The 13,627-nt window shown below is 39.9% G+C and overlaps 2 protein-coding genes across 2 annotated transcripts in view; one reads left to right on the top strand and one right to left on the bottom strand.

The window, feature by feature from the left end:
• LOC132295496 (probable RNA-dependent RNA polymerase 1) overlaps nucleotides 1-13,627 on the top strand; it is a 66,397-nt gene that overhangs the window by 11,900 nt on the left and 40,870 nt on the right.
• LOC132295497 (uncharacterized) lies at nucleotides 4,334-6,872 on the bottom strand. Its single transcript, XM_059793785.1, has 4 exons — nucleotides 6,362-6,872; nucleotides 5,427-6,236; nucleotides 5,189-5,307; nucleotides 4,334-5,082 (listed from the first exon to the last, which is right to left on the bottom strand). The coding sequence occupies exons 1-4, from the start codon at nucleotides 6,693-6,695 to the stop codon at nucleotides 4,627-4,629; spliced, it is 1,719 nt and encodes a 572-aa protein (XP_059649768.1). The 5' UTR covers nucleotides 6,696-6,872; the 3' UTR covers nucleotides 4,334-4,626.

Below are 13,627 nucleotides of genomic sequence, written 5' to 3'. Positions count from 1 at the left end.
TGTGAACCATCGAAAAAGGAATTGCAGAAAGTTTATTACTAATTGGAAAAGGAACATGGTGACTTTTAGAAAGTTCACAAATTTCACATTGAAAGACTGAAAGATCTAAACCCGAAAACAAACCAGGATATAACACTTTACGGGACTTAAAGTTTGGATGACCAGTTCTGAAATGGAGCAACCATATCGGATTTTCTTTATTACTGACTGAAGTATGGGCCTGAGCAATCTCTTTACGAGGATGAAGATAATACAGCCCGTCTCTCTCTTCACCACTGCCAATCTTCATCCCCGAGGTTAGATCCTGAAACACACAATAAGTAGGGAAAAAGGTCACTGAGCAGTTTAGATTGGTTGTGATCTTGCTAATGGATAAAAGATTACAGGGAGAACTAGGGACATGTAGGACAGATGAAATAGACAGAGTATTGGAAATAGGAATAAAACTTTTCCATGGATAAGAACAAACGACTCATCAGCAACCTTAACTTTATCTTTGCCTGAATGCGAATTATATGTTAAGAAATCATAGGAATTACCAGTTATGTGGTATGAGGCTCCAGAGTCTATAATCGAAGGTTTATTGGTGCTACTAAGGAGGGCAGTAGGGGTAGTACCTGATTAGACAAAGTGGCTAGTGGCAATTGAATTAGAATTTGATATACCAGAGAGGCCAACACGTCCCATTATCTGTTGTAAACCCTCAAGTTGTGCTTTGGAGAAGATCTGGTCATTAGAGAGATCCTCTATATTGCTTTCCATAGAATCAGTCACTTCTTGAAAGGCCTTCCTTTGCTGTGGACGATTTCCTTTGTCTCCATGGAAGGTTTCCCATTCAATCTCCAGCAAGTTTGTCTTGTATGCCTTGGTCTATTACAAAAATCACAACACCTTGAGTTAGTCTCTCCTTTTTTATTCTGATTTTTATACTGCCCAGAATTGAACTGAACTCCTTCAGTTTTGAGAGCAGAAACTTCGGGAGCGGCAGTTTTATAGAGAACTGCTTTTCGATCTTCTTCGTTACTAACATACGAAAAACTTTCCTCCAAAGAGCAAAGTGGCTCTTTTCCTAGAATCCTTCCACTAACTTCATTAAAATTAGAATTGAGTCCAGCAAGAAATTCGAAAACTCGATCCTCCTCCAAAATCTCAGCAAGTTGTTTAGCAACTTCAGCGTCCTTGATCTCAAAGCATTGGTGAAGGTCTAGCTCTTGCCATAATTCCATCAGAGTATTAAAATACTCTGTCACGGAGGAGTCTCCTTGCTTGGTGTTGGGGTTTTGTCTTTTCAGTTCAAACTTTCGTGGAGCCCTTCCTTTTTTTAAGTAACTCTGAGTCACACTGTCTTATATTTCTTTTGCTGTGGAAAGGAAGAGAAATGGTTTTTACTAATTCTTGGAGTCATGGAATTAATTAACCAAGTCATGATCCGGGAATTTTTAGCTTCCCAGGAATCATAAGAAGGATCTGATTCTTTGGATTTTTTAATAGTCCCCCGAAGATACCCCATTTTTCCTTTGCTTTTGAAGAATAGCTGCACCGATTGGGACCACTCAGGGAAATTTTTTCCATTGAGTTTCTCAGGGGTAATTTGGAGAGTGCGGTTTATCAAAATGGATGACAGGTTTAGTCACCATAGTGGTTGGAATAGGGTTTCTGCCATTAGAATAAATAACTAGATAGAAAAAAATAACCACGAAGAGGCACAAAGGCTGGGCTAGCAAGAGGTACATAAAAGAGAGAAGGGAAAAAAATAATATTAGATTCAAAATTCCAGCTCTGATACCATATTAGCGGAATAAGAAGAAGAGATGATGAATAATTTGTATTATTCGATTCTTATGGAGGATAGGACCCAACCTCTATTTATACAAGACTCTATACTAAGAAAAAATAAATCTGCCAGCTATACAGAATCATTAATAACTATACAAATCTGAATTAATTCCTAGAGATCCTACCTACCACAAACTATATATGGAAAATAATTCAAATGCAAATACAAACAGCTAATACATGGAAATACAATTGTAATGCCTAATTAATGAAACAAATCTGCTGTAATCCCGATATTTTCCTTGATGAAGTGTCGATCGATTTCAATGTGCTTTGTCGTGTCATGTTGAACTGGATTGTGGGCAATGCTAATAGCAGCCTTGTTGTCACAATACAACTTCATTGACTCGCGAATAGGATAACCCAACTCACCCAACATTGTACGTAGCCATAACAACTCACAAACTCTATGTGCCATGGATCTGAACTCAGCCTCTGCACTAGATCTAGCTTGCTTCGCCATGAAATAAGATTACCTTCAACAAATGTGTAATATCCTGAAGTAGATCGTCGATCTGTCACAGACCCTGCCCAATCAGCATCAGTATAGGCTTCAACATGCAAGTGGCCATGACTGTCAAACAATATCCCCTTACCAGGTGAACCCTTGAGGTAGAGAAGAACATGATTAATTGCCTCAAGGTGAGGTGTACGTGGAGCATGCATAAACTGACTAATCACACTAACAACGTAAGCAATATTCGGGCGTGTGAGAGATAAGTAAATTAGTCTCCCAACCAATCGTTGAAATCTTCCCACATCATCTAATGGGCTTCATCTACATCATTAAGCCTATGGTTCTACTCAATGGGAATATCAATAGGTCTAGCTCCAAGCCTGCCTGTTTCAGCCAACAAATCTAACACATACTTCCGTTGAGAAATTAACACCCCTTTCTTCGATCTGCACACCTCGATGCCAAGAAAGTATCTCAATGATCCGAGGTCTTTAACCTCGAAGTCTGTCCCCAAGAATGACTTCATTCAACGAATCTCTTCCAGATCATTTCCAGTGATAACAATATCATCAACATATACAATAAGGGTAGTGGTGCAGCCCTGATGCTTCTTGATGAAGAGAGTATGATCTGCTTGACTCCTGACTCTGTATGTACCCTACTCTTTTCACAGCAGTGCTGAACCTCTTAAACCAAGTACGTGGCGACTGCTTTAACCCATACAAAGCTTTATTTAGCTTACACACTAAATTCTGACCATTAGCAAGCTTAAACCCTGGTGGCATAGTCATATACACCTTTTCGTTCAAGTCACCATGAGGGAAAGCATTATTTACATCCCGTTGATGTAAGGGCCAATTCAAATTAGTTGCCAAAGAAAGAACACGTATAGAGTTCATCTTGGCAACTGGAGCAACTAACCGAGCTTTATATCTCTTTTTTTTTTTATAAGTAAATTGTATTAAAAGCGTTCAAAAGGGGAACGCGTCCCAAACTATACAAAGACAAAACGGAGCCTATGAACTCAAAGAGCTCATAAAATCAACAATCTCCTCAAGAGAGGAGTAGTCTCTCCCCTGACCCCAACAAAACAAATTACAAATGATAGAAAATTTTAACACCCCAATGGAGGATTCCTTTCCCTCAAAAGATCTTCCATTACGCTCTCTCCAAAGGCTCCACCAAATACAAAAAGGGATCACCCTCCAAAAAACTCTGGCCTGAGACCACATATCTAACAACTCCCAAGATGACCGAGGCATGACCCAATGAATACCAAACAGGCCAAACATCAAACTCCAACAATCATGAGCCACAGGACAGTGCAACAAAAGATGATCCATGACTCCCTATTAATCTTGCAAAGACAACACCTATTAACAATGATATGCCTTCGCTTCCTCAAATTGTCTAAAGTCAAAATCTTACTCCAAGCTGCAGTCCACATAAAAAAGGCCAACCTAAGAGGCGCCTTAGACCTCCACACCGTCTTCCATGGGAATGAGGTACCATGAAAACCAGAAAGGCACACAAAAAAGGACCGGACCTGGAACATCCCCTGAGAAGAAGGCACCCAAATCAAGGAATCTGCCCCAGACCCTTCCACCTCCTGTCCGTAAAGGAGAGCCAAAAACCCAGTGACATCATTCAGCTCCCAATCCTGAAAAGCTCGCCGGAAACGCACATCCCAAGACAACCTTCCACTATCAAGGCGATAGTAGTCAGCAACCATAGCATGTTTGTCAACAGCAATCCTGAAAAGCTTGGGAAACAATAGGGCCAAAGGTCTATCATTACACTATGGATCCTCCCAAAACCAGACAGTTCTTCCATCCCAAACTCTGAATCTAATATGTTTGGAAAAGGCATCCCACCCCTTACCAATGGCCCTCCACACCCCCACTCCGCTAACAGACCTGACTGGTCTAACTGACCACCCTCCTCTCTCCTCCATAGTTGTTAAAGGCTCAAGGCGCATAAAAGCGCAAATGCCTCCTGGAGCCTGAGGCACAAGGCGCAAGGCGAGGCGTGTGCCCGACTGAAGCAAGGTGCACGTTGGAAAAAAAAAAAAAACAAAACCCACCCAATAAAGTATTAAAGATGCAAATCATGCAATAGTATATAGAAAGATGTAAAAGTCAACTAAATGAATTACTTAAGTTAAATATTCAACATAAAGATGCCAAAACCAAGTAAATCAAGTACTTGAGTTCAAAATAGTGAATAATTAAACATATTAACATAAAGATGCAAAAGTCAACTAAGGAGAAGTATAAGATAAAACTAAAACAAACATAAACATCATTCTTCCTAAGAAGACAACACCAATGAATCTAAATATCATCCTCGTCATCAATAAGCATAACATCATTTTGATCGTCACTAAATGATTCATAATTCTCAGGATCCTCTTCTATCTCATCTGAATCATCCTCATCCTCATCCACAAGTCGAACTGAAGAACTTCCTGCTCCCTTTGTTGGTAACCGTGAACTAGAACTAGATTTTGATCTAGTAGACCGTTGCGGCCTGCTTGCCTCTCCAATACCAGCAAAATTAGCAACATCACCCCATGTCAAGGAATCATCTTCATAGACTAGATCATGTTCTGCATCAGAATCAACCATCCTCCCCGTCAACCACTCGTTGCTCTCATCAATGTCATCGAGTAAAATGGGATCAAGAGTGTCACGCATATTATATCGACGCCTCAATGCTCTATTATATTTGATGAACACTAAATCATTCAACGTTGTTTGAGCGAGCCTATTTCTTTTCTTGTTATGAAGCTGCAATAAATTCAACTTTAACTAGTAAGTATAAAAAATTAAAATTTTAATTTTCAACAATTAAATTACAAACCTAGTTAGTAAATACTAAATAGTATATACTTACATGCTCAAACACGCTCCAATTTCGTTCACAACCAGAAGAGCTGCAAGTAAGGCTTAAAACCTTTATAGCAAACTTTTGGAGAAGTTTTGTTGACTTGCCATAAGCTTCCCACCAATTAGCTATTAAAAAAAAATTAATAATGATGTTTAGCAACTTTAGCTTCATCTTTCTATCGACTCTATTGTCAAAATAATTTTAACACTTAGCTATACTAACTTAATATACTTTACCACTTTACCTGGTCCTCGTGTACTTCTCTGTCTAATAGCAAAGGGATTACCAAAGAGGCCCTCAGCTTTAGAATATAAGGACAGCTCCTCAGTAATTTTGTCTTGGTCTTTGACATCCGGGACTAACCTTGCAATGCATGCATACAAACCTTTTGCAATCTCTTCATCTTCTTCAATTTTCGAATTTGAATAAAAGTATTCTGGGTTCAAATAATAACCTGCTGCATGCAAAGGGCGATGAAGTTGAACATTCCACCTCTTATCAATTATTTCAAAAATATCTGAGTATTTATCTTCTACTCCCCCAAATGATTTTGCAATGGCTTCTTTAGCCCTATCCATAGCCGCATAAATGTATCCCATGGGAGGCTTTCTCTCGCCATCAACTAATCTCAAAACTGGAATAAGAGGACCGGAAACCTTAAGGCTAAAGACAATGTTGTTCCAAAAGGAAGGTATCAAAACATAAGAAGCAACTCTTTTACCGGCTTCCTCTTTCGCCCATTTACTACGATTCCATTCTTCTGAAGTAAACATCTTTCTCAAGTTATTCTTTTGCTTGTGAATACTTGATAATGTGATGAAACATGTAGCAAATCGAGTCTTAGCAGGCCTAAGCAACTCCTTTTTGTGAGTAAAGTTCCTCATAATGTTCAACAACTTTGGTCGCATATAAATATAACTATTCAACTCCACTGCCCTTTGCATTGTTCTAGAGATGGACGGTATTTTCCCAATGTCTTCCAACATCAAGTCTAAGCAATGAGCAGCACATGGGGTCCAATACAAATGTGGGTGTTCTTTCTCTAACATCCTCCCTATTTGAAACCAAACGGAAAAAAGAAAAAATGATATAAAGAGAATGAGTAAATCAAAGTTGATTTAAATTATATATTTGTAAAGAATGTAAACTCTAAAAGTTATAAACATTGAACATTCTTACCGGCATACTTATTGCTTGACTCACTATCTGTGACGACTTGGATGACATTTGCTACTCCAATGCGGTTCACAAATTTATTAAGTAAGTCAAACATCTTGTCACCATCCTTTGAAAAAGAAGAAGTATCTATCGACTCAATAAACATGGTTCCCCTTGGACTATTTACTAGGAAATTAAGCAATGTTCTCCCTCTCTTGTCTGTCCACCCATCTGCCATTAATGAGCATCCAAATTTTGACCACTCCTCCCTATGGTCATTCATCAAAGCATTGGTATTATCCAATTCCTTCCTAAGCAAAGGAACTCTCACCTCATGATAACTAGGTGGTTTCATGCCTGTCCAATTGCTTCAACAACCTCGGCAAAGCTATCATACTTAACAGCATTGAATGCAATTCCTGCATCATACATCCACCTTGCAAAAGCAGCACACGCTCTTCCTCTCAACTCTTTCTTGCATGCATCATTAATGGCTGTTTGTTTTCCCCCTTCCTTTCTTTTTTGTACCACAATTTCCAGTCTGGGAGTGAAATATAAATCAATCGGTCCCTTTTGCTTTTGCATCTTTGAGGAATTGACACTAGCACTGCCTGCACTAGTTACCCTTTTTCCCCGATTGCTAACTTCCATGACATCATCCTCATCCTCTCCATCAATGAAATTAATCTCATCACTAGGTAACAAATTCATTTGTTCTTTTTCTTCCTTTTTCTTACTCATGTACTCTTTGATTTCTTCTCTAACACTAGATGGGCATCTTGTGCATGCACTCACATTTCTATATCCTCCAGCTAAGTGTTGCTTAGCCCGATAAATACCTCCTTTTGTAACTTTTGCACAGAAGTTACAAGTGACGGCATTTGTATCTTTCGGATTCTCCAAATGTGAGTAATTCCATGCCGGATCCTTTCTTGAACCTTCACTAGGCATCTTTTAAAGTTCAAACTACAATCAAGTTCAATAGAAATTATGTAAGCTGCAAATCAATCTAATTTTCTATAACTATAAGCACCATGATTCATTCTATAACTATAACAACTAAACATACTTTCAATAATAGAACCTAATTATATTATATGAAAATAATATAACAGTAAACAGTTGCTATTTACAATTTGCGATTGTCTTTTATAATTTAGACTTTAGAGTACACTTCACTAATTATTTCATTTTAACATGTTAGAATGATTCAATGGAACAAATGCAGGCATACAATTTGGCTGCAATTGTGATTAAGCAAAGTAACTGCAGAATGTGTTGGCTCAAATTGGGAAATAGATCCGTCACAGACTCACAGTCACTCTCTACGTGGAGAGAGCTGATAGATCGGTTTGGAGCTAATTTTTATGGATTCAGTATTTCAGTGTTAAGTAACTTAAGTTTGATGTTAATAAATTTGACTTCAATTTGGTGTTAGTTGTTAACTGGACAACTTCTTCTCTCTATCAGTCTATCTCTCTGTATTTGGTATTTTGGTGTTATGTAAATTCTGTATAGATTAGAAGCTTTGTATTCCTCTGCAAATTTTACAAGAAAATCAATTAAATACCTTCTGATTTCAATAAATTTTTTTTTTTTTTGGGTAACCCGTAACCAAGAAAAAGAATTACATTCTGTCTGTCACATACAGGCTACAACAATCCAAAAAAAAATAAAAAATAAAATAGCAAGTTTAGCAACTGTTATTTTAAGATTAAAATAGCAACATAATAAATTTGTCACAGTCCAGAGTCTCCACTCTCCTCTCCCCGGCCCCTTCATCAATTCCATCCATGTATAACAATTTCTTTTCATAAAAAAAAAAAAAAAACATGTGATCTTAATTGGTCATCAATTCCTAAATAAAAGAAAACTTAATATATGAATTAATCTATAAAAGTAAAAAGTTTCTTTGAACAGAGTAATTGGTAATCGCATTTTGAATTCTTGATCTTTTGAGAAAGTGGCATATGAAATGATTGTCACTTGCCCAAAATAAAGGTTAGAATCAATCTGTTGGGGTAACTGAATGACGAGGTTCTTTACAAAAAGGTTTAACCAATCTACTTCCCTCTTTAAAGTTCCAACTTTCTTGTTTATGTCAATTATATACTAACAACTAACTTGATACTTCAGTGCTATGAATTATGATATGGTTCGATTTAGTTATCAAATAATTTCATTCACCTTGTTAACCTTGAAATTTATAAATCAGAACTATATATATACATATAGAATTCCTGATGGTTTTATAATTCTTCTCTGTACCTTAATAGCTACTCAAGAAAAAAAATAAAATAAAAAAATAGAGAAAAAAAAGAAGAATAATAAAAAAAAAAAAAAAAACTGCCAAACTCGACTCTACAGTCGGTCGAGAGAAGAAAAGAAAAAAAAAAAAAAAAAAACTGAGACAGATCACAGATCCGAGAAGAGAAGGAGAGAAGAAGAAGAGAAGAAGAAGAGAGAGAAGAAGAAGAGAGAGAACGTACCGGCAGAGTCGCGGTGTCGCCGACGGCGTAGATCCAGCAGATCCGACACAGATGACAGATCCGAGACCGAGAGTAACTGTTGTCCAAGTCGTCGCCTCTGTGACCTCTGTCTCCGACTTTGTTTTGGTGTTTGTTCTTCTTTTGTTTTTTGTTTTTTTAATGTGGTAACAATGTGTTATAAAAGTAATAAAATAGAAACAATAAAATAATAAAACAAATCAATAAAGTCAATAAACAAACAAAAGTTAAAATATTACAACTTCCATCAGGCGCGCCTTTATATCGCCTTTAGCCTTGCGCCTGTAGATAAAAGGCACTCGCCTTCTGCAACCCATGCGCCTTAAGGTTCTAGAGGCGCTGAGATGGCGCCTGGAGGCGCCTTGCGCCTCCGGAGCGCGCCTCCGGCGCCTTTGACAACTATGCTCTCCTCCCCAAAGCGACATGAGATAACCCTTCTCCATAATCTATGTCTTTCCTTACCAAATCTCCAAAGCCACTTACCAAGAAGAGCACAATTGAAAAGGGCCAATCTCCTAATTCCAAGCCCTCCCAACCGAATAGGCCTGCAAACCTGTTCCCATTTGACAAGATGATACTTGAACTCTTCTCCGCGACCCCCCCAAAGGAAATTACGTTGGAGCATTTCTAGTCTTCCAACAATAGAGGCTGGAATACGAAAAAGCGAAAGAAAGTACGTTGGAAGGCTTGACAAAGTGCTTTTCACTAACGTAACTTTACCGCCCTTTGACAGATATTGTTTTTTCCAAACTGCTAATCTTCTCTCGACCCGCTCAATCACCGGGTTCCAACTTCCACCCTCCTAGCCGAGTCCCCCAGCGGCAAACCCAAGTACGAGATGGGAAAGCGTTGCGTCCCACACCCTAGAACAGCAGCCAGAGTGTCCACCTCCTGAACCTCCCCCACAGGAACAATCACACTCTTTCCCACGTTAACTTTCAAACCAGAAACAGCCTGGAAACAAACCAAAACACATCTCAGATACCTCAACTGGGATACATCAGCCTCACAAAAAACAATAGTGTCATCCGCAAAAAGTAAATGAGAGATCTCCAACTGCTGAACTGATTCAGGGCCAATCTTGAAACCCCTAAGAAAACCCAAATCCACCGCCCTTCTCATCAGCCTGCTAAGGGCCTCCATAACAATAATACAAAGAAAAGGGGAGAGAGGATCCCCCTGTCTCAACCCACGAGAACTGCCAAAGAACCCCGAAGGAGAGCCATTCACCAACACCGAAAACCTGACAGTGGAAACACAAGAAACAATCCACTTCCTCCATCTCTCACCAAAACCCATCCTCTCCAACAGATAGAACAGGAAATTCCAGCAAACATGATCATAGGCTTTCTCAATATCCAGCTTGCACAGAACACCAGGAGTCCCACTACGAAGTCTAGAATCCACACATTCGCTAGCAATAAGAGCGGAATCCAAAATCTGTCTGCCCCCAGCGAAAGCATTCTGAGACTCAGAGATAACTCCATCCAGGACCTCCCTCAATCTAAAGGCAAGGACTTTTGCAATGATCTTGTAAATGCACCCGATCAGACTAATGGGTCTAAAATCATTGATATTAGAAGCACCACCCTTTTTAGGAATAAGGGCAATAAAAGATGCGTTAAGCGATTTCTCAAATCGCCCCGTGGAATGGAACTCATGAAAAGTGCCTATAATCTCGTACCGGACCACCTCCCAGCTTTCCAACAAAAATCTCATCGTGAAACCATCAGGACCTGGAGCCTTATCACCATTGCAACTCTTTAAAGCCTTCAGCACTTCCTCCTCCGAAAAAGGATTTTCCAGCCCATCTCTCTCCAAGGCAGAAATAGAATCGAAGTGAAGACCATCTAGACAAGGTCTCCAACGAAGAGGCTCAGAATAATGTCTTTGATAGAAAGAGACAATAGCACTTCGCACCTCCTCCTCCGAAGACAAAACTGCACCATCCACACACATCCGCCCAATATGATTACTCCTCCTATTAGCATTAGCAGTTCTGTGAAAAAACTTCGTATTACGATCCCCCTCTTTGAGCCATAATGCCTGAGATTTCTGACGCCACGAGATTTCCTCCAAAAGAGCAATCTCCACATATTCTGCCTGGCAAGCTGCTCTTCTACTGCGTTGAGATTCCGTAATAGCACCCTCCCCTTCCAATCGATCAATCTCCGCAATATCAGCCAAAGCCCTATTCTTCCTCCACACCAAGCTCCCAAACACCTCCTTCTTCCACCTTTTAAGATTTGTTTTCAGGATTCGAAGCTTTCCGGCAAGAATATGGCTCGATGTACCCACCACCAGATTCTCCTCCCACCAAGAATGGACAAATTCCTGGAAGTTATCCGCCACCAGTTCTCCTCCCACCAGATTCTCTTAATTGTTCCGTCTGCATGATACTTTATTGTGTAGACCCATTTGCAGCCTACTGGTTTCTTACCGATAGGTAATGGAACAATATCCCAAGTACCATTCTTCTCAAGGGCCTTCATTTCTTCAAGCATAACTTTCTTCCATGGAGTTTGACTAAGAGCATCTGAAACACTAGAAGGAATAGATACAGAGGAGATACGCGAAGTGAAAGCACAATATGTTGGAGATAAGGCATCATAGGATACAAACTGAGATATGGGATGCTTTGTACAACTACGAACACCCTTACGATAGGCAACAGGGACATCAAGATCAACAGGAATGCTATTGGGAAAAGAATCAGGCGTATCAATGTTAACTAAGGAATTACCTGGTTCGAGGGAGACTTCTTGGTCCTGGGGTGAGTAAGTAACTTGTTTTGCCCTCCTAGTGTAGACAATTGGTTGCTTCCCTGCTGCAAATCATTAGTGTTAGGAGGTCTAGACATAGGCACCTCGGTAAGAAGCTCCCCTGAATGGGAACAGGCAAAGGAAGGGGGTATTCCCTCTGAATGGACAACGGATTCTCTACCTGTATAGTAGTCTCCCCCTGTAGAGAATCCCGAGCAGTGGAAAAAAAAGTAATAGACTCAAAGAATGTAATATTCATGGAGACAAAGCGACGACGAGTGGTAGGGTTATAACACCTTTTCTGAGTGGCGGAGTGTCCAAGAAAGACACATCGGATTGCCTTGGGGTCCATTTTGTCCTTGCGATGACGAATGTGAACATAACAAACACAACCAAACACTTTCGGAGGGACAGTAAACAAGGCAGTGTCATGGTGTAAGACAGAGAAGGGGGATTGATAGCCAAGAACCTTAGAAGGGATACGATTGATAAGGTACGTAGCTGTTAAGGTTGCATCAGCCCAATAACTTTTAGGCACTCCTATCCCAATTAGAAGAGAACGGGTCACCTCCGTAATATGATGGTGTTTTCTTTCAGCTACACCGTTCTGTTATAGTGTATCGACACAAGAGGTTTGATGGACAATCCCGTTATCAGCAAAAAAGGAGGCAAGACCACCGTACATAAACTCTCCTCCATTATAGGATTGAAGGATTTTGAGGGGACAACCAAACTGAGCACATACCATCCTATTAAAGGTTTTAAAAATGGAATGAACTTCATCTTTGGTTTTCATAAGATAAAGCCAAGTATATTGACTAAAGTCGTTAACAAACACAACAAAGTAACGAAAACCAAGTAACAAAATAGTAGATTCAGGGCTCCACACATCAGAATGAACAAGCTGCAAAGGAGCTGTATTTTTATTAATACTAGTAGGATAAGAAACATGACATTGTTCGGCAAGAACGCATGTTTCACAATTTAACTCAAAAGATTCAACATAAGCAAACTGGGGAAGCACATGCTTCAAAACAGGAAGAGGTAAATGACCTAGTCTATTATGCCATCGCATTAACAGATCTTTATTGACATTACTATTCCTAACAATAGATTGATTTGCAACATAATAAGAAATTGGCCTCGCGTTCAGCAAATACAAGCCATTGTCCTCACGTCCACTTCCAATCGTCTTCCCATGTCTAAGTCCTGAAACACACAGTGAGATGGAAAAAAGGTTACACTACAATTCAAGCCTTTTGTAATGTGACTGATAGAAAGGAGGTTATTGGTAAACTTTGGGACATGAAGAACAGAGGAGGATAAGGTAAGATTAGGAGAGGCAGAAACAGTGCCCTTCCCCGCAACGGAGGTGAACGTGCCATCAACCACTCTAACCTTATCCTTACCAGAACATAAACTGTACAAAGAAAAATCAGAAAAATCAGATGCCATACCAGTCATGTGATTAGTGGCTCCTAAATCAATGATTTAGGGTGGTCCACCAGATAATGTGGAAACCTGATGTGCCAAATGAGAGGTATCTGTTTGAGCGAAGTTAGAGGTGGAGACGGAGGAATGTTGTGCTAGTAGATGTCAGAGAGCATCAAGTTCAGCCCCTGACAAAAAACTTGGTGGCCTTGAGGAGTCATGACCAGTATAAGCAGTCTCAAGCTCTGCAGTATGTGCCGTAGATAACCCCCTAAATGGACCAGGCCTTGGCCCATCATTCGCATTAGCATGAGCTGGAGTAGGGCGACCGTGTAGATTCCAGCATGTTTCCCTAGTGTGGCGCGTACGCCCATAGTGATCACACCTCAACTTGCTTTTGTTATCCTGTTTCTCTCCTTTTGGAGGATTGTGGTTGTTCCATTGTTGTGTGGCAAGAGTAGACCTCTCAGACAATGGTACTTCTGGCTCAGGCTTAGTGTATACAGTTGTAGACATAGCCTTCATTCTACTCTTCTTAGCCTGGATATCGCATCTCTAACAGAAGTAGGGCTAGATACCTGCCTAAC

Source organism: Cornus florida, unplaced genomic scaffold (assembly GCF_030987335.1).
Source record: "Cornus florida cultivar Cherokee Brave unplaced genomic scaffold, ASM3098733v1 CherokeeBrave_3.0.0_Hap2_Chr02, whole genome shotgun sequence".
Taxonomy (NCBI): Eukaryota; Viridiplantae; Streptophyta; class Magnoliopsida; order Cornales; family Cornaceae; genus Cornus; species Cornus florida.
This window is presented reverse-complemented; position numbering and strand designations above follow the sequence as displayed.